This window comes from Furipterus horrens, unplaced genomic scaffold (genome assembly GCF_987537825.1).
Source record: "Furipterus horrens unplaced genomic scaffold, mFurHor1.1.pri manual_scaffold_6, whole genome shotgun sequence".
Lineage (NCBI taxonomy): Eukaryota > Metazoa > Chordata > Mammalia > Chiroptera > Furipteridae > Furipterus > Furipterus horrens.
Window position 1 is genome coordinate 49,542,534 of NW_028327176.1, and position 24,160 is coordinate 49,566,693.

Sequence of the window (24,160 nt, forward strand, 5' to 3'; positions counted from 1 at the left end):
GAGATATATGTAGAGTGCATCTTGACCATGCTTTGCATAGGAAGTGAGGACGTTTAGTCCAAGGCCCAACAAGGGTTAGGGACAAGGCTGAGACTCGTACCCAGACCTCAGCCTACAGGCATCAAGCTAGGGAAGAAGAACCTGCGGAAGGGCGGGGAGGAGGAACTGAAGCCGGGAACCTTCCTCCCGCCGGGATCCGGAAAAAAGCTTCGGACTGGAGGAGGGCGGGGATACGGCGCTGCTGTGGCCCAATTTCCGGAAGTTGAGGGCTTTGTTTCCGAGGGGAAGATCTTCGGAGACGAACTGGGGGTCGGCGGGGAATCCTACTCGCTCAGGAGCGTTCGGGCCGGCGTGGCAGGCGGAGGGCCGGAGGCGGGTGAGCGGGCCGGCCAGTGCCGGGCAGCTGTAACTGGGATTTTCTGAGATGACGCCTGGGGTTCCCTCCGCCCTTGTTTACCAAGTGCCTCCCGAAGCCAGGCCCTGGGAATGCAGCACGGAAGTTAGACTCAGTCTCCTTCAAGGAATATACAGTTTAGGATACAGAAAACTTAGCTAAGCTGCGAGTCATTAAAGTTGTGACAGGGGCTAAAAAGGAGCTCACAAAATAGGAACTCAATCCCAGGGCTCGGGTGCTCTGGTAAATGGACTCAAAACAATGAGTCGAAGGGAGGGAGGACCTGAGTCAGGAGAACTAGCAGTCCGAGAGGGCAGAGTAGGGCGAAAGCTGGGAGACTTGCCGCTGAGGGTGACGAGGCCGGCGTGGCTCAGCTGGAGCGCCCTCCTCTTCTCCCCCGATCTAAGCGTGTCTTAGGGTGAGGATTGAGGAGAAATTAAAAGTTAAAAAGAGGGGGCGGGCGGGCTGTAGACGGGCCCAGGTGATGGAATCTGCAACACCTTGAAATAGAGCAGCGGAAGGAGAAGCTTTGGTTTACATTTTGAAAGGATCACTTTGCCTGGATGACGGGAGGGCAGGAATTGTGAGGCCACCACTGCTAGGAGGGCGCAGCTGGAGATGAGACAGTGGCCTAGGTTGGTGGCTGTGGGTATGGGGGGGCAGTGGACTGGCTATAATGATATTTAAGAGGTAAAATTGATACAGCTTTATGGATTAGATACGCTATTTCAGTAAGATGATTCTAAGTTTCAGGCCCAAGTGAGTGAATTATGTAAAACAAAACCAAACTATTTTGATGTATGCTAGGAGTCCCTTTTACCCTAGTGTAAAAACTAAAACCACAAAAAGTATTTTTTATTCATGATTATATGTACTCACTGTATTTTGTGTGCTCCCTTTAGACAACTGAGAATATACAGAGATTTTTTAATAGAGGACAATAAAAAAATTGTCTCCCCAACTACCCAAGATGCCATATTTTGGTGTGTTTCCTTCATGTTTTTGTCTTCCACCTGCATCTTTTTTCTGTAATTGGGAATACATTCATTATAGCTTTCTTTATCTATATTTTTCCCACTGGACATTATCATGACAATAGAGATTGAACTGGTGTGTGCCAGAATACTGCTGTGCAAGATATCTGAAATTTTACTGCCTTTGTTTTCCTCTAGAATTTTTATGGTATCGTGATTTATATTTAAGTCTTTTTTTCATTTTGAATTTATTCTGGTATATGGTGTAAGATGTGGTCATTTCTTTTTTTACATGTCCCTGTCCAGTTCTCCCAACACCATTTATTGAAGAGACTGTCTTTACTCCGTTGAATGTGCATGTCTCCTTTGTTAAATATTAGTTAACTACAAAGACATCTATTTATTCCTGGGCTCTCTGTTCTGTTCCACTGATCTATATGTCTGTTCTCATGCTAGTACCAGACTGTTTTGATTACAGTGGCCTTGTAGTTTAATTTGATATTGAGAATTGTGATCGCTCCAACTTTGTTCTTCTTTCTCAGGATTGCTGAGGCTATTCAGGGTCTCTTTTGGTTCCGTATAAATTTTTGCAACATTTGTTCTAGATCTGTGAAATATGTCATTAGTATTTTAATAGAATTGCGTTGAATCTGTAGATCGCTTTGGGTAGTATGGACATTTTAATGATGTTAATTCTTCCTATACATGAACATGGTATATGCTTTCACTTATTTGTATCTTCCTTAATTTCTTTCTTCAATGTCCTATAGTTTTCTGAGTACATGCCTTTTACCTCCTTGGTTAAATTTATTCCTAGGTGCTTTATTTTTTTTTGTTGTTGCTATAGTAAATGGAATTATTTTTTTAGTTTGCCTTTCTGATAGTTTATTATTGATGTATACAAATGCAATCAATTTCTGAATATTGACTTTGTATCCTGCTACTTTACCGAATTCATTTATTAGGTTGAGTAGTTTTTTGGTAGAGTACATAGGGTTTTCTATGTATAATGTCATGTTGTCTGCAAATAATGAGTTTTACTTCCTCCTTTCCAATTTGGATGCCTTTTGTTTCTTCTTGTCTGATCACTGTGGCTAGATGTTCTAGTACTATGTTGAATAAGACAGGTGGGAGAGGACACCACCCCTGTCTAGTTCCTGATCTTAAGGGGAAAGCTTTTAGTTGTTGCCTATTGAGTATTATGCTGGCAAGTAGGTTTTTCATATATGGCCTTCATTATGTTGAGGTGTGCTTTCTCTATTCCCACTTTGCTGATAGTTTTTAATCACAAACAGGTGCTGGAGTTTATCAGCTGCTTTTTCTGCATCTGTTGATAAGATCATGTGATTTTTGTCTTTCATTTTATGTGATGTATCACATTTATTGATTTGTGAATATTGTGCCATCCTTGCAACCCTAGAATAAATCCCACTTGATCATGGTGTATAATCTATTTAATGTATTGTGAGACTACAGTTTATAATGGTTGTTTAGTCAAAACCAATCCCCTGTTATTAAGTAATAGGCTTTTTGACTTTTTACTGTTAGAATGAGAACAACATCTTTTTACACACATTTTTAGATTTTCAATTTATTCCTTAAGAAAGAGTTCTAGAAATAGAATCTACAAGGTGGAAAGATAAAATGAACCCACCAAATTGCCTCAGCCAAAAATCTCATTAAGAATTCGATTAAAATTGTTTTAAAGATTAATTTTTTGCAATGCTTTGTTTTTCCATCCATGGTTATAGTTATATCTTTCTAGTTATTCACATTGTCTCTTCTGCTTCTTTTATGTCTATGTATATACCCTGTACCTTTGCTTATGAAACTTATGTCTAAGAAAAGACCCATATTATTGATTATTTAATAATGTGCCCTCTCTGGTTAAATTCCATGTGTGAAATGACTGTCTTTGAATTGTGTCATACTTTTTTCTATAAAATTATTTTCTTTAATATGTGTGTCTAGGTTCTGCTAAAATACAAATGAAATAGTGAGATCAGAAAATTTAAAAGGCAGAGTAGAAGTGAAAACCTGTCATCTAAAGAATTTCTGGTATTCTGCTCCTAGTTGTCTGTTGGGGAAGCTGCTCCTCAACCATGTGTCTGAGGTCTCATCTGTACAACCAGTGGATTAGGCAGCAGCCTTGATCCTTTCCCAACTAAAGGAAGCTACAAAACGCTCAGCAGGCTTAGGAAGATAATATCTTGTGAGGATGTGCTTTGGGGATGGATTTTTCTAGTTAACAGTTCTATCATCTTATTTGTTAGCAAGGATGTTTGTTATGAATTATGTTAACTTTTAAACACAAGAAGTCTTTTGGTCTTTTTAGTTTTCTGCAGTAGAATCCTGCTTACCTTGAAATGCAGTTAACACATCAGCTGGACCTATTTCCTGAATGTAGGGTGACCCTTCTATTATTTAAAGATGTGAAAAATGCTGGAGACTTGAGAAAAAAGGCCATGGAAGGTGCCATTGATGGTTCATTAATAAACCCTACAGTGGTAAGTGCAAGTAAGAGTGAGTGAGATATAGAGGTCATTTAAGAATACGTTAACTTTTCATGGTGTTAGAGATTAGCCTAAAATTATCACCTTCGGGTAAAAAGTTCTTGTTCAAGTTATGAAGGGAGTCAGCGTTGGGCAGCCTTGAATTTAATAGTGAACAGAAGCTGGTGTCAGGCCCTGCACTGAGAGATAGGAAAGGTCTGGCTTTGTCTTGGCAGATGCCTGGTTCTCCATTTCTCATCTGAACTAGGAAAGTCTCTGCAGAGGAGGCATTGCACAGTGCTGAGAGCACACACTGTGGAATCACATTGCCAGATCTTAATCCCAACTCTACCAATTATAATGACTTTGCACAAATGGTAGCCAACCTTCATATAGTGTTTACTGTGTCCCAGACATTGTTGTAAGTGCTTTACATATACTAACTCACTTCACAATAACTCTATGAAGTACTATGATTACCTGCATCTAACAGATAAAACGCACTAAGGAATTTTGCCTGAGTTCCCTCACTGGTAAGTGACAGAGCTGGCATTCAAACCCAGAGATGCATTGCCTTCATTTCCTCATCTAGTGAAGATGAATAAGAACACCGATTTCATAGGGTAGTTTTAAGATTTAAAGAAAATAATACAAGTATAAAATGTTTAGAATATGGCCTTTCCCATATTAGTCCTTAATAAATGTTATTTTCACTTTTTTACTATTTAAGTTTTTTGTCCTTGCAATAGCGATTTAAAGGGGGCATGAGCATACAATGGAGTAAAAATAGCCTCTTCAGTAAAGGGTGCTGGGAGAACTGGACAGGGACGTGCAAAAAAATGAAACTAGACCACCAACTTACACCGTACACCAGAATAAACTCAAGGTGGATCAAAGACTTAAATGTAAGCTGTGACACCATAAAGTCCTAGAGGAAAACATAGGCAGGAAAATCTCAGATATCCCACACAGCAATGTTTTTGCTGACATATCTCCTAGGGCAAGAGAGATGAAAAAATAAGCAAATGAGCAAGAGAGATGAAAAAATAGGCAAATGGGACTACATCAAATTAAAAAGCCTCTGCACATCTAAAGAAAACATGAAAATGAAAAAGGACCCAACCATATAGGAAAACATTTTTGCCACTGATACCTCAGAAAAGGGTTTGATCTCTAAAATATATAAAGAACCCATACACTCAACACTGGGAAGACAGTCCCATTAAAAGATTGACCAAGGACCTGAACAGACAGTTCTCCAAGGAGGACAGATAGATGGCCTATAGACATGAAAGGATGCTCAACATCACCGGCCATCAGAGACATGCAAATTAAAACCATAATGAGATATCATCTCACACCTGTCAGAATGGCCATCATTAATAAATCAACAAACAACATGTGCTGGCAAGGATGCAGAGAGAAGGGAACCCTAGTGCACTGTTGGTGGGAATGCAGACTGGTGCAGCCACTGTGGAAAACTATGGAATTTCCTTAAAAAACTAAAAACGGAACTGCCTTTTGACCCAGTGATTCCACTGCTGGGATTATACCTTAAGAATCCTGAAACACTCATTCAAAAGAATCTATGTACCCCAATGTTCATAGCAGTGTTATTTACAGTAGCCAAGTGCTAGAAACAGCCAAAGTGCCCATCAATAGATAGATGGATCAAAAACCTGTGGTACATTTACACAGTGGAATACGATGTAGCAGAAAGAAAGAAGGACCCCTTAACTTTTGCGACAGCATGGATGGAACTGGAAAATATTATGCTAAGTGAAATGAGCCAGGCAGCAAAAGTCAAATACCATACGATCTCACCTATAAGAGGAATCTAATGAACAAAATAAACTAATGAGCAAAATAGAACCAGAGGCATGGAAACAAGGAATAGACTGATAGTGACCAGAGGGGTAGGGGTTACGGGATAAGGGTGGAAAGAAAGGGCAGGGACTAGTCAAGGAACATAGATGAATGACCAATGGATATGGACAACAGGGTGGGGATTGTGGGAGCAGGAGGTGGGATGGGCGAAGGAGAGCCAAGTGGGGAAAATTGGGGCAACTATAATAGAACAACAATTTATTAAAAAAAAAAATATATATATATATATATGTGTGTGTGTGTGTGTGTGTGTGTGTGTGTGTGTGTGTGTATATTCCATAGGAATTGTGATGAAGTAAAACAGCCTGACCTTGGTGTGACCATGAGATAGGGCCTGGATCTTGAGAGTACTCCAGATTCTCTGTGTGTAATTCTTTTTGTTCTCTTTGGTAGATCCTTGATCCATTTCAGATACTTGTGGCAGCAAACAAAGCAGTTCATCTCTACAAACTAGGAAAGATGAAGACGAGAACTCTAGCTACTGAAATTATTTTCAACCTGTCCCCAAATAACAATGTAATTAATATGGACTTTACTTACTTTACTTCTGCTGATCTTACCATGAAAATATGTGTGTTCCCCAGTGTTGAGGTGAAGGCTAAATTCCTGTAAGCCTGTTGTTAGTAACAAACCAAAATAATAGTGAAGAGAGGTCTGGACAGAGAATTAAGGTTTAGCACTGCCTCTTACTAGAAAAATAAGGTCTTTTACCTCCTTGGTTAAATTTATTCATAGGTGCTTTGTTTTTTTGTAGTAAATGGAATTGTTTTCTTACTTTCCCTTTTTGATGGCTCATTATTGGTGTATAAAAATGCCATCAATTTCTGAATATTGACTTTGTATCCCGCTACAAATTTGCCAAATTCATTTATTAGGTTGAATAGTGTTGCTACAATAAGTGATGATAGTTCTATCTATATAGGGTCAGGAAGATCCTCTAAATGGTATCTAAAACTAAGTTATAAAACAATAGGCATGGATATTTGTGTGTTATCACACTCATCTTTTACTCTTTGTATAAACTCCTTGAGGATAGAATTCATGTCCTTTCCCATACACCAGAAGTCCACTGGTACCCAGAACAGCCCTAGTGCAGAGGAAGAGTTTGTGGTTTGAAATACTGACAATAATCAAAGTTATTTAGCTAAAGACATTTCACATTTGGCATATAAAAATTTAAAAAATACTGAAAATTTGCTGATTAAGTTTTAGTACTACTACTATTACTATTAATAACTCAAAAGAAAAATAAGGAAACCTGCAGTATGATTTAAAATACAGATGTTTGAAATATTTATAATGCCTAGTGATAGAATTCCCCAGTACCTGGAGCAAAAAAGTACCAGATAATTGTTGTTACTTTGAGATCATTTGAAATAATTCAAGAAACTATTCAATGCAATAAACATCTGTTCAGTTTGTCCCTATTCCTACTTTCAGTTCCAGGAACAGAAGAAGCAAATATGTTCCTGAGGAAACCAGATGAACATGACAGAAGTTCAGATGCCCTAAGATAGATGATATAAGGGGAATAATAATTCACATGTGTGGGAACAGCAAGGAACAATTTATTCTGTAAGGAGGATGGTGCAGTGGGGAGTGAATTTGAACTGGACCTTGAAGGATGAGAATACTCCAGGCACAGAACAAAGTATGCGCACAGGCAAAGAATATGAAGTGATGGGGTCTCCCAATAGTCCTGACTGGCTAGGCGGCAGGCGTGCAGGGCTGAGGTCACCTGGGGCCAGAGGAAGGGGTTGTTTGTGTGCCATGCCAAGAAGTCTGAGCTTGATCCCATAGAAACAAAGTGCACCTTTGAGCAGAGTCCTCTAGAGTCAGGACTGGTAGTGTTAGGAAGGGGATATTGACAATAAAAACTGTAGGCAGAGAGAATTCCCTAGGATATGAAAATAAGAACCTGAGAAGGGAAGAAAGCAGATGGGAGATCCTTTAGATATAGAAAGGACTGGTTTGTCTTTTTTTCCCCCCCCTTTAGATTTCAGAGGCTTTGAAAAAATTTGGTATCTCAGCAAATGACTCTTCAATTCTAATTGTTTACATTGAAGATGGAGAAAAACAAATACATCAGGAAAATCTAATATCTCAGGTAGAAGGTCATCAAGTTTCTCTGAAAAATCTTCCTGAAATAACAAATATTACAGAAGTCAAAAAGGTTTGTAAATCCACATTTGTAGGGTGTGATAGATGAGGAATAGTACCAGTGCTGTTTGCTATTGTAACGCTGTTTGCAACAGCTATATTTTTGAACTTCTGAGAAAGGTTAATATAATTTAAAATTACTTGTAAAATAATTATAGATGCAAAGAATTGGAAGGTACAGGTTTATGTAAAATATTAGTTATAAAAGCATTCTCTAAGAAAGAATAGATAACTTTAAATATCAAGCTTACATAGTACATTTGTAATATAAGTAACTTTAGTATGAAGTTAATATCTAGATGTATGCTTTTAAAACTGGCACAAATTTGGTTTCTGTTTAGAGTTACCACTATAAGAGCACTCTTGACATAAGTGATGAGTTATCCTCTACTTTGCATATTTTAATCATTTGTAATTTCATACCGTTATCCCAATAATTCAGTGATAAATAATTTCATTTTTTTGTATAATACATGTTTGTATAATAAAAGTTAGTAGTGCATGAATAACTAACATGTCATAATTTGTGTTTTATTTTTATAGGTGTATAAACTATCTTCACAAGAAGAAAGTATTGGAACATTATTGGATAGTGTCATTTGTAGAATGTCAACAAAAGATGTTTTGTGAAATGATGGAAATATTAAAAATTTTCAGCATTTTTAAAAACATTGATTTTCACTTTCTGATTATAAAATATATATATGTTCATCATAGAAAATTTTAAAACACAGAATGGTATAACAGAAGGGAAAAAAATGTAATCCTACCTGTTAATATCTTAAAAGATAATCCCTATTATTATTACTTGTTATTGTCTTGTAGTTTTCTATTTCCATTCAAATATATTTTATTTTTATGTAATTTGAATAGTAATCACCAACATTTATGGGATATCTACAAGGTACTAGGATTTTGCCTTAGTGATTTTATATGTGCCAGGTCCTATCCCTGCCCTTCTGGATGCTCTAGCATCCCCCTTCCAAGCCTCCTGGTTCTGTTTTACACACAGGAATTAATTTAATTCATGTAATACTTTATAGGATACATGCTGTTATTACCCTCATTTTACACACGGCCACTAAATGATCATAGTAACTTGCCCAAAGTCCTACTGCTAGTGTAAAATCATGTTTTATAAATAGTTGGGGGCTTTTTCTCACTTTATATTTGGATTGCTCCAGTTGAGGTAGACCAGGTCAGGGGTCAGCAAGTCTTTCTGTGAAGGGCCAGATAGAAACTATTTACAGTTTTGCAGGCGGTATGGTCTCTGTTGCATCTCCTGAACTCTTATTGTTGTAGTGCAGAAGCATCCACATACAACACATAAATGATGAGTGTGACTGTTATATACAGAAATAAGTGATGGGCAGGATTTGCCCTGAGGGCCATGGTTTATGGAGTTCTTGGGTAGATTAGACTGCGATTCTGGTTCGTGTAGCTCACTGGCTTCACATGATAAAAGTTTTTTGCTTACTCTACAAAGCCAGCGTGAATCATAGGAAGACTCACTGCAGTGACTCAGGAACCCTGGAGGCTTCTTCTCAACATGTCCTTCATGGATCACTGCACAGCTAAAAGGAACAATGAAGTACAAGGTGGCTCTTAGAGCTTCCGTGTGGAAGTGACATACCACTTAATCTCATGTTTCACTGCCCAAAGCTAGTCATGGCTGTGCCAACTTCAAAGGGGTGGAGAACTGTGGTCCTGCCATGTGCTAGAAAAGAGAGAGGTAGGAATAACTAGGGAACAAACTAATGATTTCCCTCATGATCATAAATAATAAAGTACAGAAGCTAACATTTCTTGCATGCACTGTGCTAAGCTCTTTATAAGCACTACCTCTGTTAGTCCTCATTACATCCCCAAGAGATTTACCAGTGAGGAAACCAGACTTGGTCTCTCAACTCTACTTCAAAAAATTTCAAGCATACAAAACAATTGCAAATATTACAATGAAGATCAATGTATCTTTCATGTGAATTCACCATTTGTTAATATTGCTGCATTTGGTGTGTGTCAGGTACCTATCTGCATGTCACACACACACCTGTTTTCTAAACTATTTGAGAGTTAAGTTGCAGACCCTTGGGGCACTCACCCTACATTGTATTTAATTGTCATGGCCCTTAGTCTTCTTTAATCCAGAACAATCCTTTAAAAAAAAAATGTTGACATTTTTAAAAGAGTACTGTAGATGCCTTTCAGAATTCCACAATCTGGAATTATTCATAATTTGAGTCAATTCAAATATATTTTGGAATAATAGTAGGTAGATTGATTTTTGTGTCCTATCTGTTGCATGTTGTCAAGAGGCATGTAATGTCAATGGTCCCCTGCATTGGTGATACAAAGTTTGATCACTTGGTTCAGATGGTACCCCTAGAACTCTCCATTATAAAGGCAACTTTCCCATGAAGCTTAGAGAGCTGAAGTAATCCCCCAAAGTTCAAAATGCTGCAGTCAGGGTTAAATCTCAGATCTGCGAGGCCACAGGTACTATGCTCCTAATGACTCCATCGCACCATTTTGTCCCATGCCAGCACTCAAACATGGTCATTTTGTTAATCTTGTAAAGGGGGGGGGGGACCAAATTATTATTTAAAATTTTGATTACAACCAATTTTGTTGGCATTAAACAGTATTTTAAACTTGAATATGGCTATAAACCAAAAACCAGAAATTAAGTTTGATAAACATAAGTTTTCCAGTAATTACAGATTTGAAAGCAGAAAGCAATTCAGAGAAACAGACAAACCCCATTTTACAATGATTGTGCCACAAATTTAAATGTCAGTAGTGCATTAGTAAACTGTTCACATTTAGGATCTTCACCTTGAGATTCGACAGCTGTTTCTTGAGAAATTTCTCAGTACCTTGTGCCAATAAATTGTCTTCCATGTGCCTTAGCACACACTTAAAATTTCTCCATTATATATATACAAAACACCTACCATTTGGGCAGGGCAAAATACGTATACATACTTTCATAACAAAACTATAATGTACCTCTCGAGTATGAACAATATACACACAATATATGGTATATAGTACTTACAAAATAAATATAATACAAGCTGTTTGTAATTTTTTAAACTCATCTTTTGCACTTTTAGGTTACAACGAGGCAAATTTCCATCTCTGTACTAATAGTCAAGAGTCCAGAAATTTTGGAAAAAATGTTTTACATACGTGCTGAAATCCAAGATTTAAGTTTGAACTTTTAGGAGCGTTTTAAAGTGTATTGCCATCAATTCCCTATTTTGGTTGGAATTTTCAATAGTGCTTCCCATCCAGGGGCTAGGCAGCTTTGGAAGAACACTAGGAGAAGGTGGATCACTAATCTTTGCCCTAGCATAATTTTACTTTTGGCTCACTTCATTTAGAAATGCTGAATTTTTCAAATGCTTTTTTTAAAAAAATGTTCTTAGTATATTAAAAGGCCCACCCCTCTCCCCCGCTTCTGAATTATATCAGACGAAATAGAATCCTGCCAAAATTTATTTTCATTTCTTTTTGCAGAGGTGATCTTGGTTAGTGGTAAGTTATAGTTACTTTTTGTCTGTTTATCTTTGGTTGTTCACACAAGTGCGTACCATGATCAAGCTGCCCCTGCGGAACGGTAATTTTCTCCGATTTTCCCATGTTTGATTTTAAAACCTCTTTTGTGACCGAGGGTTGGCCAGGCGCCGCGGGAGACAGCAGACCAGGAAAAAGTCTCACTTCTTCCTCAGTTCGGGCTGTGTTGGCAGGGCCCGAGGCCCAGGTGGCGGCCTGGTCCGGGACTTGTTTGCTCGGCTCGGCTCGGCTCCCGCCCGTGGAGCTGCTCTCGCTCTCCCGGCGCGGCCGGTGCTGTGGGTACTGGTGGAAGCGGCTGCGCAGCTAGCCCGCACCTCCTTTCGCCGCTGCTTTGGAGAGCCCGAGGGGGGCCCCGCGCAGGCGCGAGGCTGCTGTTGGGCCGAGGTGCTGGGGCGCCAGTCTGAGGGGTAAGACACGGACCGTCCTCACCTTGGGAGAGAGGGAGGATGAGGGTGGAGGTGGGGCAGTGCCGGGGGGTCCGAAATTCGGGGTAAAGGCCGCAGAGCCCAGGTCACCATCGGAAAGGCCGCCCAAGAGACCGCAGGCGGGAAAGCCCCGGGGCGCTAGGCGGCCGCCCGGGACTAGCGGCTCCTGCTGCGGCACGGAGACCACGGTCTCAGCGCGGAGAGGAAAGTGCCTCCGCGGGCAGAGAAGGAGCAGATGCAGCCGGAGATGAAAGGCGGCGCGGCTGCTGCTCAGAGAGCCTGAGAAGAGCGCGGACTGCGCACGTTCGTTTTATCGTTGTGTAACATAACCGCACACGTAACTCTGTTATTACACATTGGTTTTGCTTTTATTTTTGCCCCTCTTTAACAAATAAATCCTGGTACTTGTTTCTCTTCCTTTAGGATAGCTACCCCGAAGCGGGAGAATATGCATTTCTTAATGGCTTTTAATACCGGAAAGGTGCCATTTTGCACGCCCAAGAGCAGAGTACAAGCATGCCAATCTCTGCAATACCTTTTAGTTTTTAAGCCTTTTGCCATTTTGAGAAGTTGAACTCGTATGTTTATTAGTTTGCATGTTATGAAGGGCACTTCTACAGGTTTTGCTTCTGTAACTATAGTATAGTATAAATGGTGTTTTCAGCTCTTTCTAACAAAAAAACCAAACAAAACAGTGCCATTTCCTGGGAAGGAAGAAGTTAACATAATAAGCTCCACGAGTCTTTTAGAGAAAGTGGTTTTTAGCCAAATTAGGAAGAGTGCCCTTTACATTAACCAGGTAGCTCCAGAGTCCAAATGTTCCACCAGCAGAAGCAAACTTACTAGAGAGCGTTTGGTGCTGGAACGGAAAGGATGCAGTTTGATAGACCAGGTGAATGTGGCTCCTTAGTCAAGGATCATGTAATGAAAGCGAAAAGCTGGCTATCTCCCCAGTGTTCTGGAATAGGTGGGGGAATGGACTCTGTTACCCAGGTGATCATTGTTGCTCCACATCTACCCAGTCTTGAACTGAGTCACGCAGGTCAAAGGTCTTTATAATCTCCTGTCCATTACCCCCAAATACACATGCTCAAAACTACAGGGACTGCAAATAAGCCCTGTGCCTTCCTTTTTAGGCTACTCCAGAACCTGCTCACAGCCCCCTCTCCACCCCAACTAATTACTAGTAATCACAGAGGTGAATGGAGAGCAGGCTCCCTGCCCTGTTATAGCCCAGCTCTTTGACACTGGAGTTTATGATTAACAAATGTCCAGGAGCCAGCCAATGAGGTGGCCTCCAGGGCCTGGTCCCCAGAGGTAAAGCAGGCCCTGCACAGTCTTCCTGAATGCCAGTCAGAGGCTGAGGGAGGAGGCCAGGCTGGGCCACCCTGGACATTGGAGGCTTTGAGGGTAACAGGTAAGAGGAGTGGATGCAGCCCCAGACTCTCCTCTGGCTCTCACAGCAGGGCCAGTTTGGGTGTTTGGCTCCTATGTCACTTCAGCAGCCTAAAAACTTGCAATCCAGGGGGAAGGAGCTTTTGCTGAAACCTATGCCTGGGAACACAGGATTCCTGCAATGTATGGACCCTGGCAGAGGGACCAAAGGGTAGGGGACATATGATCTGGCTGCTGCATGGTGTCACCCCAAATACACCAAGAAGCTGAGAAGAGACCCAGAAAAAAGGGAAAGAGGGTGGAGGTGGAGGGTACTTTATATACCAGAGCTTTGTATATGCTATTTTAATCAAATTCTCAAAACAATCTCAGAAGGCAGGTTTTGATTTTTACCCTGTTGTGTAGATGAAGAAACAGAGGTTAAGTAATACGCCCAAGGTCACACAGCTAGAAAGGAATGGAGCCAGATCAAATGCAGGTCTTTCTGACCCTGCCCCTCCTCCAGTGGCAGTGGCCTGCTTGCTCCCAGGCAGAGGCATAAAGACCAGCACTTGAGCAGGGTCTCTCTGGCTCCCGGGAGATAGGAGAGATGGGGGTTCTCACATGCCTTCCTTTCTCTTCCCAAGGGCTGCCTGGAAGGGGTTCAGGGACGCCTAGGTCTCTCTGGTGGACTTCGAAATTCAGACACACATGTCTTCCATGGCTCCCTACCACATCCGCAAATATCAGGAGAGTGACCGCCAACGTGTCCTGGGCTTGTTCTCCCAGGGCATGGTCGAGCATGTCCCCACCACCTTCCGCCACATCCTGAAGCTGCCACGAACACTTGTGCTCTTGCTTGGGGTGCCTCTCGCCCTATACCTGGTCTCTGGATCCTGGCTCTTGGCCCTTGTGGCTGGCCTCACCCTCCTCGCTACCTTGAGGTTCCTTGCCAAATACCACTGGACTGAGTATGTGGTCAGCAGTTTACACGGAGACCTGTCTGACATCACTAAATCCTACCTCAGTGGGAGTGGCTCCTGTTTCTGGGTGGCTGAGTCTGAGGGGCAGGTGGTGGGCATGGTGGCAGCTCAGCCCGTGAAGGAGCCCACCCTGCAAAAGAAGCAATTGCAGCTGTTTCGCTTAAGTGTATCCTTGGAGCACCGGGGCCAGGGGATCGCGAAAGCCCTGGTCAGGACTTTCCTCCAGTTTGCGCGGGACCAGGGCTATGATGAGGTTGTCCTCAGCACCACCATGCTGCAGTACTCCGCCATAGCCCTCTACCAGCACATGGGCTTCCAGAAGACGCGCCAGGACTTCCATTCCATGATTGGCAGGCTACTCGCTATTTCTATATTACAATTTACCTACAGGCTCCCCTCTGCTCAGGTCTCTCAGGTGTCATAGCAGAAAGGAGATCTGTGATCTGTTTTCTTGTGCATCAGTCAGTACAGGATTGGCTCTGCAGCAGTAACAAGCTAACCAAGGGTTCTCACTGTAACAATAAAAGCTTTTGTTCATTAACATCAAAATCCCACGGGCATGGTGGTGGTTCTGCTCCTTTCAGTCTTTTTGGGTTGTCCCCGTTGCATTTATCTAGTGACACAAGAGTGTTAAATAAAATCAATCACAAAAGAATAATAAACATCTACTAGTTTGTGAGTGTGTGTTTCAGCCACATAGATTGGACTTGGCTGGGCACCTCTTTTGGTCTTGGACTTGTTTGCATGTTGTGGGGTGGCTGGTTCATATGTCATGGGGTTGGCTTTCTCACATTCGAGCAGGGTCATTCATGCACAATTGCAGGGTAATTGCAGATGAGCCAAAGTAAAACGGAAACAAGCAAATGCTTTTTGAAGCCTTTGCAGGTCTCACATCTTCTAACATTCCAGACTCAGCAAGAAGAAAGGGGCCTGTCTCTTCAGTGAGAGGAGCTGTGGAGTCCCATGGCAAAGAGACTTGGAGAGGACATATGGGATGAATCCAGGTGAGAAGGATTGGGGCCGGTGATGCCATCAATCATTTCTGGCCCCCAGTTGCTCTGCTGAAGGAGAAGAAGGCAGCTAGTGACAGAATGTGAGATGTTGACTCCTAGGCTAGACCTAGAAGTTGTGTGAGCCACATCCCACTGGCTGGGACCCAGTCACATGGCCCCAACAGGTCTGAAGGGAGGCTGGGAAATTCCTGTCCTAGAAGAGAAATTGCAAGTTTCCCAAATCTGCCACGCCTGGGCCCCACCTCTGTCCCCAAATACTCAGAGATTTTCAAAGGTACCTCAGGCTTAACCACATCATCCCGTTAAGACTCTGTCTGATTGATTGTGAGGCAGAACTCGGGCCCAGTGCTGGTGTGTGCAGCCCCTGCACCCTCCTCAGCTAGCGCATCCCCAGCATGGGGTTCCCAAACGCGGTCTGGAGCCTGTCACCAGGTCGCCCGACCCAGAGGCTAACTTTCAGGAGCTGGTGAGTCCCTGATGACTCAGAAAATCCAGGTGCCCTTTCAGGTGGATCTTGTGACCCACAGCAGTATGGGGACCCTCTTCTACTCTGCTGTATCCCCTGCTCAGAGCTCAGGTCTTCTGAAGGGTCAGCCAGGCCACAAACCTGACCCCATCCTGCCACCTCGTGTTGTAATCAGCACATTCCATCTAAGTGGCGACCTCCAAACAAGTATATAGGGTGGCTCCAACATTCATGTTTTTCTTACCCAAAACCACGGTTCTCAGCTTGGTCTCTCCATTTCATTCTCTTTTCTCCCTAGCCTTGGAGTCCCCAACAGGCCCCTCTGCCAGCCCATCTACCTCCTCCAGGCCTGTGCCTTGCACCTCCCCTATGATTCTCAGAGAAATTTACCATCAAAAGCACTTGTTTAACTGTGCCCCTCCTTCTGGGTTTTATTTATTATTTTTATTTTTTTTAACTTTTACTTTATTTTTTGAGAGAGGGGAATGGAGGGAGACAGAGGGAAAGAAACATCAATGTGTGGTTGCCTCTCACACGACCCCAGCTGGGGACCTGGCCTGCAACCCAGGCATGTGCGCTGACTGGGAATCGAATCAGTTACCATTTGGTTTGCAGGCCGGTGCTCAATCCACTGAGCCACACGAGCCAGGGCTACTTCTGGGTTTTAAATCAAACTTCTATGCCCCCTAGTTGTGTTCCAGCTTCAATATTTAGTGGCAGGGCCTGGGGTCCATCCTCCCTGCGGGGCAGGAAGAGGCAGGGACCTGCTCCCCTCAGCTCTCCTGGGCCTGTGAGGTGGCCCCACAGGAGGGGGTCCCACACGGGCACCATGGGCGCTGGAGACGAGGGAGTCCAGGGAGAATCAATGCTCTGGAAGGTTTTTAAAGAAATGATTAAATGGCTTTACTGAATCCAGACAGATGTGGTCTGTACCCTCCAGGGGCCTCCAGGCCAGAGGGGGCTAAGAGACCAAGGAGGGGCAAGGACAGATGTGTTGTCATAAATGGGGTTGAGGGAATTGCTTACAACATGCATGGTAGGACATCAAAAGGGCACCTAACGCCTCACTGGGGAGGGCTTCCCAGAGGAGCTGGGCTTCTGCTCCTGAAAACCAAAAGCTGGAGTGAGCGTGTCCATCAGCTGCTCCAGTCCCCTGCACTCACTGCCCAGCCACACAGAGCTGCTTTCAATGAATGGAAGCTCTCTATCTGCTTGAGGCCTTTGCACATGCTGTTCCCTCTGTCTGGAACATTCTCCTTCCACCTCTCCTTCACCCATCCTTTATGTCTGTTCAACTCCTACACTTTTCAGCTGAGTGGTAGGGATAATTGTGTTCGGGTAATTCCTGAGCAGCAGGTGTACATGGTGAATGTACTAAATGCCACTGAATTGTACACTTTTAAATAATTTATGTGAAATTCCACTTTAAAAAATAAAGGATTTTAGATGGCCCTAAAACCCCGAAGAACATACAAAAGTTTAAAGAGAGCAGAGACGTTGAGGGGTTTTCACTGGGAGAGGGGCTGCTGTGCTGGATCTGCCCTTACCTCGCAAAGTGCAGAGGGAGGTGCCATGTGGGATGGTTGAACCCCAAGCCCGCCGACTGGAGAGGCCTTGAGGGCACCCGTGTCTCTGTGCTGTGGAGCACAAGCACCGGCGCTGAGGAATCAGAGAGCCATAGCTGGCACCTATGGGCCTGGAACTTGGGCAGTGGTGGGATGTCGCTTGGGGTGTGTGTGTGCGTGTTGGCGGGGGTGCTTCTTCTGAACTGGGGCTGTGGGCAGTGTGTCCTGCAGGCCTGTGGGGCAAAGACAAAGGTGAGTCAGGGCATCCAGGGAACAGCACTGTACAGACCTGTGATTTGTGCAGGGACTCCTGAGGGCAGGTGCAGGAGATTGAGTTTTCCAGACACTAGGAATGGGGAGGGCATGGTCCATGATAATTTTAGAGTTCAGTGACTTGAATCCAGCAGGAAGAAAACTTAGAATGCTGACTCCAAGCTTCCCTTCACCTTTCTTTAGGTAATAAGTAATTTGTTTAATTTGAAGGTTGAGGTTTTATTATGAACTTGGTAAAAATTTTATAGACATTAAGGTTTCCTTTTATGTAACAGTGTACAGCTTAAACTAGACTTATTTATTTATTTTTTTGCCTCCTGTGCCCACGTGAGTATTGGGCTCATTCAGGCAGGGCTGCCAGCCTGTGCTTCCCAAGGCCACCTGCCTGCCCTTCTTCTGCCTCATCTTCTTTTTCTCTTTGTATTGTTTTATTGTGCTGAAATATACACAAAATTTATCATTTTAACAATTATAAATGTATAGATTAGTAGCATTAACTGTATTCACAATGTAGTCTATCACCACTATCTATATCCAGAGCTTTTCAACACCTGGAACAAAAACTCTGTACCCATTAAGCAATAACTCCCCACTCCTCTCTATTCCTTGCCTCTGGCAACCACTGTTTCTCTGTCTGTCTCTATGAATTTGCCTATTCTAATTATCTTATTTAAGTGGAATCATATACTACTTGTACTCTTGTGTCTGCCTTACTTCACTTAGTATAACGTTTTCAAGGTTCATCCCAGTTGTAGCATGTGTCAGAATTTCATTAACTTTTGAAGGTTCAATAGTATTCTGTTGTATGTATACAACACATTTTGTTTATTAGTCCATTTGCTGGTGGACATTTAGTTCTTTCCGCCTTTTGACAAGAGTTAATTTGTTTTTAAACCATTAAGGGGGAATAAAACAACATTTAAGCTAAAATAGAGACATAATGAATTTTTAGTTAGGAGTCATCATGCCGCAGTGTGCAGGATGGGGGCAGTGGTGTTCATGAATAACTTGTTTGCATGTATTACGAATCTTACAGTTACGTTCTGGAAAAAATCAATATGCAAATGCCAGATTTGTATGCTAGGGATAAATTAATTCAGATTTTGCTACATATGGGTCTTGTTATAAGAAGTTTATTTTAGAAACAATTATGTAGGAAATAACAGACTTGTGACCAGGTGGCAGACAGGTTTCAAAACTAGTAGTTGATTGGAAAAAATAGGAAGACATCTGCTTGGAGCATCAGAGGAAAGTGAACAGGGATCCTGCCACTGTGGTCCAAACCACGTAAAGCTAGGATTAAAAGGACCATAGGGAAGAGCAGAACCTGAAGGTTGCTCTCTCCAGCCAACATCTCCCCTCTGGGGAATCTTAACTGAGTGGAGTGTGAACCAGGGACAGGGACACCTGTTGCTTGAAGCAGCAACCTAATTAAGTAGAGAACCATCCAAGGGGAAAGTGAAAACCCTCATAGCTGTGGGTCTAAACACCAAGATGTCAGAGCAATCTGTTCGGGTGCTGGGATGGAACTTTGATGCTACCAGAAGTTTAGGGGCTCAAGGAAACTGCACCCAGTGGAGCTCTCGCCATGGGGCATTCTTACTTATTAGCTTAATTTCCTTTAGGTTCATCCATGCTGTTGCAAATGGTAAGAGTTCATTCTTTTTTTATGGCTGAGTAGTATTCTAGTGTGTGTGTGTGTGTGACCACTTCTTTTATCCACTCATCTTATGATGGGCACTTGGGTGGCCTCCATATCTTGGCTATTGTAAATAACACTGCAAAGGACATAGGGATGCATATGTCTTTTTGAATTAATATTTTGGGTCTCTATGAATGGATACATACCCAGAGGTGGAATTGCTGGGTCATAAGGCAGTCCCATTTTTAAATTTTGAGCAACCTCCATACTGTTTTCCACAGTGGCTCCACCAATTTTCATTCCCACAAACAGTACACAAAAGTTCCTTTTTCTCCACATCCTTCCCAACACTTGTTGTTTGTTGATTTAGTGATGATGGCATTCTGACCAGTGTGAGGTGATGATATATTATTGTGGTTTTACTTTTCACTTTGCTGATGATTAGTGACATTGAGCAACTTTTCATATGTCTATTGGCCATTTGTATGTCTTCTTTGGCGAAGTGTCTATTCAGGTCCTCTGCCAATTTTAAAATTGAATTGTTTGTATTTTTTGTGTTGAGTTGTATGAATTCTTTACAAACTTTGGATAATAACTCTTTATGGGAATATCTTATCCCATTCAGTAGGCTGTCATTTCATTTTGTTAATGATTCCCTTTGTTGTACAAAAACTTTTTAGTTTGATATAATCCCATTTTTTTTTATGTTTTGGTTCCCTTGCCCAAGGAGTTATAGCAGAAAAAATACTGCTGAGAGGAATGTCAGTTACTTTACTGCCTATGTTTTCTTCTAGATTTATGGTTTTGAGTCTAATGTTTAAGTGTTTAATTCATGTTGAGTTTATTCTTGTATATGGTGTAAGAAGGTGCTCTAGTTTCATTTTCTTCGATGTATCTGTCCAGTTTTCCCAACACCATTTATCGAAATACTGTCTTTACCCCATTGTATATTCTTGCCTCCTTTATCAAATATTAATTGATCATGTAGGCATACATGTATTTCTGGGCTCTCCATTCTGTTCCATTGACCTATGCGTCTGTTTTTATGCCACTAGCATGCTGTTTTGATTACTATGGACTTGTAGTATAGTTTGATATCAGATAGCATGATACCTCCAACTTTGTTCTTCTTTCTCAAGGTTCCTCTGGTTATTCAAGGTTTAACGTGGTTTCATGTAAAATTTTGGATTATTTATTCTAGTTCTGTGAAGAATGCCATTGGTATTTTGACAGGGATTGCATTGAATCTATAGATTGCTTTGGCTAGTATGGACATTTTAATGATGTTAAGTCTGCCTATCTATGAGCATGGTAGATGCTTCCATTTATTTATATCTTCTTCAATTTCTTTCTTCAATGTCTTGTAATTTTTTGACTACAAGTCTTTTACCTTCCTGGTTAAATTTATTACTGGGTATTTTATATATTTTTGATGAATTGTAATTGGAATTGTTTTCTCTTTCTGATGGTTCATTATTAGGGTATAAAAATGCAACTGATTTCTGAATATTTATTTTTTCTCCTGTTACTTTACTAAATTCATTTATCAGTTCTAGCAGTGTTTTGTGGAGTTTTTATGGTTCTCTCTCTATAGTATCATGTCATCTGCAAATAATGACAGTTTTACCTCTTCCTTTCCAATTTGAATGCCTTACTTGTTCTTTCCTGATTGCTGTGGCTAGGATTTTCATGCCTTTAAAATTTTACAACTTCCGTTGACATTTTAAATATTTTAACATAGGCTTTTAAATTTTGAGATATATAGAGCCTACACATTTCTTGGTGTTTGTGGTTTTTCTTTCTTATAATTCCTTTCATTATATATTATTTATATATTTATATTATTACTGTGGAAAATATACATAACATTTGGCATTTTACCCACTTAAAAAAAGATTTTGTTACTTTAATTTTTAGAGAGAGGGGAAGGGAGGAAGAGAAACATCAATTGGTTGCTTCTCATATGTGCCCCAACCAGGGACCGAACCAATACACGGAAATGTGCTCTGACTGGAAGTCTAACTGGTGACCCTTTGCTTTGTGGGATGACATCCAACCAACTGAGCCACACCAGTCAGGGGAACATTTTAATCATACAATTTAGTGGCATTAGTACATTCACATTGTTGTACAACTATCACCAATACACATCTCCAGAACATTTTCATCATTCCGAACAGAAACTATGTAACCATTAAATAACTCCTCATTCCCTCCTTCCTGAGCCCCTAACAACTGCTATTCTATTTCTTCTATATGAATTTGCCTACTCTAGGTACCTCATAAAAATGAAATCATACAATATTTGTTGTTGTGTTTCTTTTTTGCCTTTCACTCTAAATCACTGTTCCTAAATGTTTATCCCATTGGATTTTTATCTATTTTATTTGCATCTTTAATGAGAAATTGGATTTCTGATAGTGATTTTTGCTTTGTCATGCTGACAGGGTCAGTCCATATGGAAGGCTGACCTCCTGCCATCCAGTTTCTTTGAAGTTGTTGCCCTAATGCCCTACAATAGATCTATGTTCTTCAAGGCTGGCTTTCCAAAGAAGTCTCCTGTATGACTGGAGACAGATGCAAAATCCTTCTCACCTTTCATGGGGAGTACATCTCTAACCCACATAGCAATGGAAAGGTTTTGTCCTGTTATTACCCCTGTATATATCCTGTTGCTGCTGAGTTCCACTTAAAGGCTGCCCTCTGATACCTGTGGACTGGGGTTGCCAGATAAAATGCCCAATAAATTTGAATTTCACATAAACAATAGGTATTATTTAGTATAATTATGTCTCAAATATAGCATGGGACTACACTAAAACAATTTGTTCATCTAAAATGCAAATTTGGGATTCCTGTATTCTATTTGCTATATTTGGCAGCCCTACTGTGGACACTACAAGGATACCAAATTTAAACCCAGTCTATAGGCTGCCACTTTTCTCCTAGAAAGTCTAGGAGGAGAATGGACCGCACTCTTTTGCCTTTGCCTTTCCTTAGGCTCTACAGAAAAAATACAAGATTGGGTTAACCTATGATAATTTACTTACCATAGGGCCAGGGCCAGTTCAGAAGGGAATTACAGTGCAGGTGCATGATTTCCAGACCTTGGCAGGCCTTCACTACTTGGGTAGCTCGATATGTATTCCTTGCAGTTGGAGAGGCTCAGTGGATCTAGAGCGCAAGCATGGGCCTTGCTCAGGTATGGCCTTGGGGTTGGCCTGCACTCCCAAGTCTGCTGGGAGAGGATGCATGAATGCTTTCTGAGGACTAGATTTAGGACAGGCTGGCATGGAGCTGTTTTCAGTCCTGTCAAGAAGACTGAGTCTCCCTAGAGTGACTACCAGAAACCAGGTTTGGGGTGGAGTGGCCAGAGAAAAACCTGTTGCCTGTCTCACAGGAGCTATGGTCCAATATTTCAGATGAGGGCCTCAGAAGTACCCATGAAAGCATTCAAGAGAGAAAGTCATTCTGAAAGTCATGAAACCATGCTGTGTGCCCGCCCTGACCACACAGACATGCACATACTGAACTGGGACAGAGAACTCCACGACCTGCTGGGGAAGATGTGTCAGCTCCCTCAGAGGATGCATAGTGGGGGTCAGATGCCAAAGAGAGATTTTAACTCTAAATCAAGTTAGAAGGTTTCGTTATTAGTTGGGAGTGGATATTTCTACATATTGAGTAGAGTAGGTTTGCAATAAAAAGTGAGAATTGTTTAATGTATAGTCATCTAAAGGTGATCGGGAATCTGGCCAAGATGGAGTCTTAGACGGACACGCTTGGTCTCCCTCTACAACTAGAAAGGAATACACTTACCTCAAAACAAAAGATAACCGGAAATTCCAGAAAATAAAACTACATGGAAGCCCAACGTATGAAGTTATTAACCAGTGGTGCTCGCCTGGACGGGTAGGAGGGGTGAAATTGGAACCGGAACAGAAAGGTCGGGCGGTGCTGTTTGTGGTAGCAGCGGGGAGAGCGGCAGGGGGAGCAATCCCAGCTGCAGTGGACCCCGGCAGCTCACGACCCCAATGTGGGGACAGGCAGCCCCCCTATTGCATCAGATGGTGAGGCCCAGAGGGCAGGAGGATGGATCCCGGTCTTCCAGTGGAGAATAATGGCAGTAATCCATCTTGGAGCCCAGCCCCCACACAAAGCGACACAGCACAGCAGAAAAGGTCAGGATTGCCGCTGGTCGCCAGGTAGTGATGAGTACACGGGGCTCTGTCCCCCCACAGCCTGCCCAGGAAGCAAAGCAAAACACAAATCTGTCAAAATGAAGGAGACAACGATTGAAATCCCGGTGACGCAGCTCACCAGGCAGCAGATGAAGAACCTGACCAATGAACAAATAAGAAACCTTCAGAGGCTCAGTTCAGAGCTATTGTTATAAGGTGGCTTACAGAATTAACAAAAGATTTGGAACAGGACAGGGAAGGAAAGAAAGCCACTCATACTGAAACGAACAAAAACATATATGAGACAAGTGGTGAGGAAATAAAATCCAGAGATCAAATCAACAAACCGGAACATAGAGAAGGAACAGTCAACCAGTGCAGAAAGAGGAAACAAAAAGTAAGGAAAGTGAGGAGAGAGGATCAGAAACCTCTGGGACAGCTATTAGAGATCGAACATTCAGATTATAGGATTACCAGAGGATGAAGAAGAAGAACTAGAAATTGAAAAATTATGTGAAAAAATAATAAATCAAAACTTCCCAAACTTGGGGAAGGAAGTAACTTACAGGTCCAGGAAGCACAGAAAGTTCCAGAAAAACTGGACCCAGGGAGAACCACTCCAAGACACATTATAATCAAATTGTCAAAAATTAAAGATAAAGAGAGAATCTTAAAAGCAGCAAGAGAGAAGAAAAGAATCATGTACAAAGGGGCCCCAATTAGACTATCAGCTGACTTCTCAAGGGAGACCC

The 24,160-nt window shown here is 41.9% G+C and overlaps 2 protein-coding genes and 1 pseudogene across 5 annotated transcripts; 2 read left to right on the forward strand and 1 right to left on the reverse strand.

Annotated features, from left to right (window-relative positions):
- Window positions 1-311: 311 nt before the first annotated feature.
- On the forward strand, window positions 312-8,578 carry TPRKB (TP53RK binding protein). 3 transcript variants are annotated; one of them, XM_090281441.1, is made up of 5 exons: window positions 312-376; window positions 3,704-3,875; window positions 6,141-6,263; window positions 7,744-7,920; window positions 8,451-8,578. In XM_090281441.1, the coding sequence occupies exons 2-5, from the start codon at window positions 3,735-3,737 to the stop codon at window positions 8,535-8,537; spliced, it is 528 nt and encodes a 175-aa protein (XP_090137567.1). In that variant the 5' UTR covers window positions 312-376; window positions 3,704-3,734; the 3' UTR covers window positions 8,538-8,578. The 3 variants fall into 3 exon arrangements, with proteins under 3 accessions (XP_090137567.1, XP_090137569.1, XP_090137568.1); XM_090281443.1 differs by lacking the exon at window positions 312-376 and adding an exon at window positions 397-812; XM_090281442.1 differs by lacking the exon at window positions 312-376 and adding an exon at window positions 852-1,029.
- Window positions 8,579-9,889: 1,311 nt separating this feature from the next.
- On the reverse strand, window positions 9,890-12,221 carry LOC150006135 (proline-rich nuclear receptor coactivator 1 pseudogene; annotated as a pseudogene).
- NAT8 (N-acetyltransferase 8 (putative)) lies at window positions 11,803-14,930 on the forward strand. Of its 2 annotated transcripts, none has more exons than XM_090281446.1 (2): window positions 11,803-11,893; window positions 13,933-14,930. In XM_090281446.1, the coding sequence occupies exon 2, from the start codon at window positions 13,997-13,999 to the stop codon at window positions 14,690-14,692; it is 696 nt and encodes a 231-aa protein (XP_090137572.1). In that variant the 5' UTR covers window positions 11,803-11,893; window positions 13,933-13,996; the 3' UTR covers window positions 14,693-14,930. The 2 variants fall into 2 exon arrangements, with proteins under 2 accessions (XP_090137572.1, XP_090137570.1); XM_090281444.1 differs by lacking the exon at window positions 11,803-11,893 and adding an exon at window positions 13,239-13,328.
- Window positions 14,931-24,160: the final 9,230 nt, after the last annotated feature.

Excerpts from the sequence above, each read along its gene's own strand:
- TPRKB (XM_090281441.1), top strand. The coding sequence starts at position 3,735 with ATGCAGTTAACACATCAGCTGGACCTATTTCCTGAATGTAGGGTGACC. Across the intron at positions 3,876-6,140 it reads CATTAATAAACCCTACAGTG|ATCCTTGATCCATTTCAGAT; the intron begins GTAAGTGCAAGT and ends TCTCTTTGGTAG. Across the intron at positions 7,921-8,450 it reads ATATTACAGAAGTCAAAAAG|GTGTATAAACTATCTTCACA; the intron begins GTTTGTAAATCC and ends TTATTTTTATAG.
- NAT8 (XM_090281446.1), top strand. The coding sequence starts at position 13,997 with ATGTCTTCCATGGCTCCCTACCACATCCGCAAATATCAGGAGAGTGAC.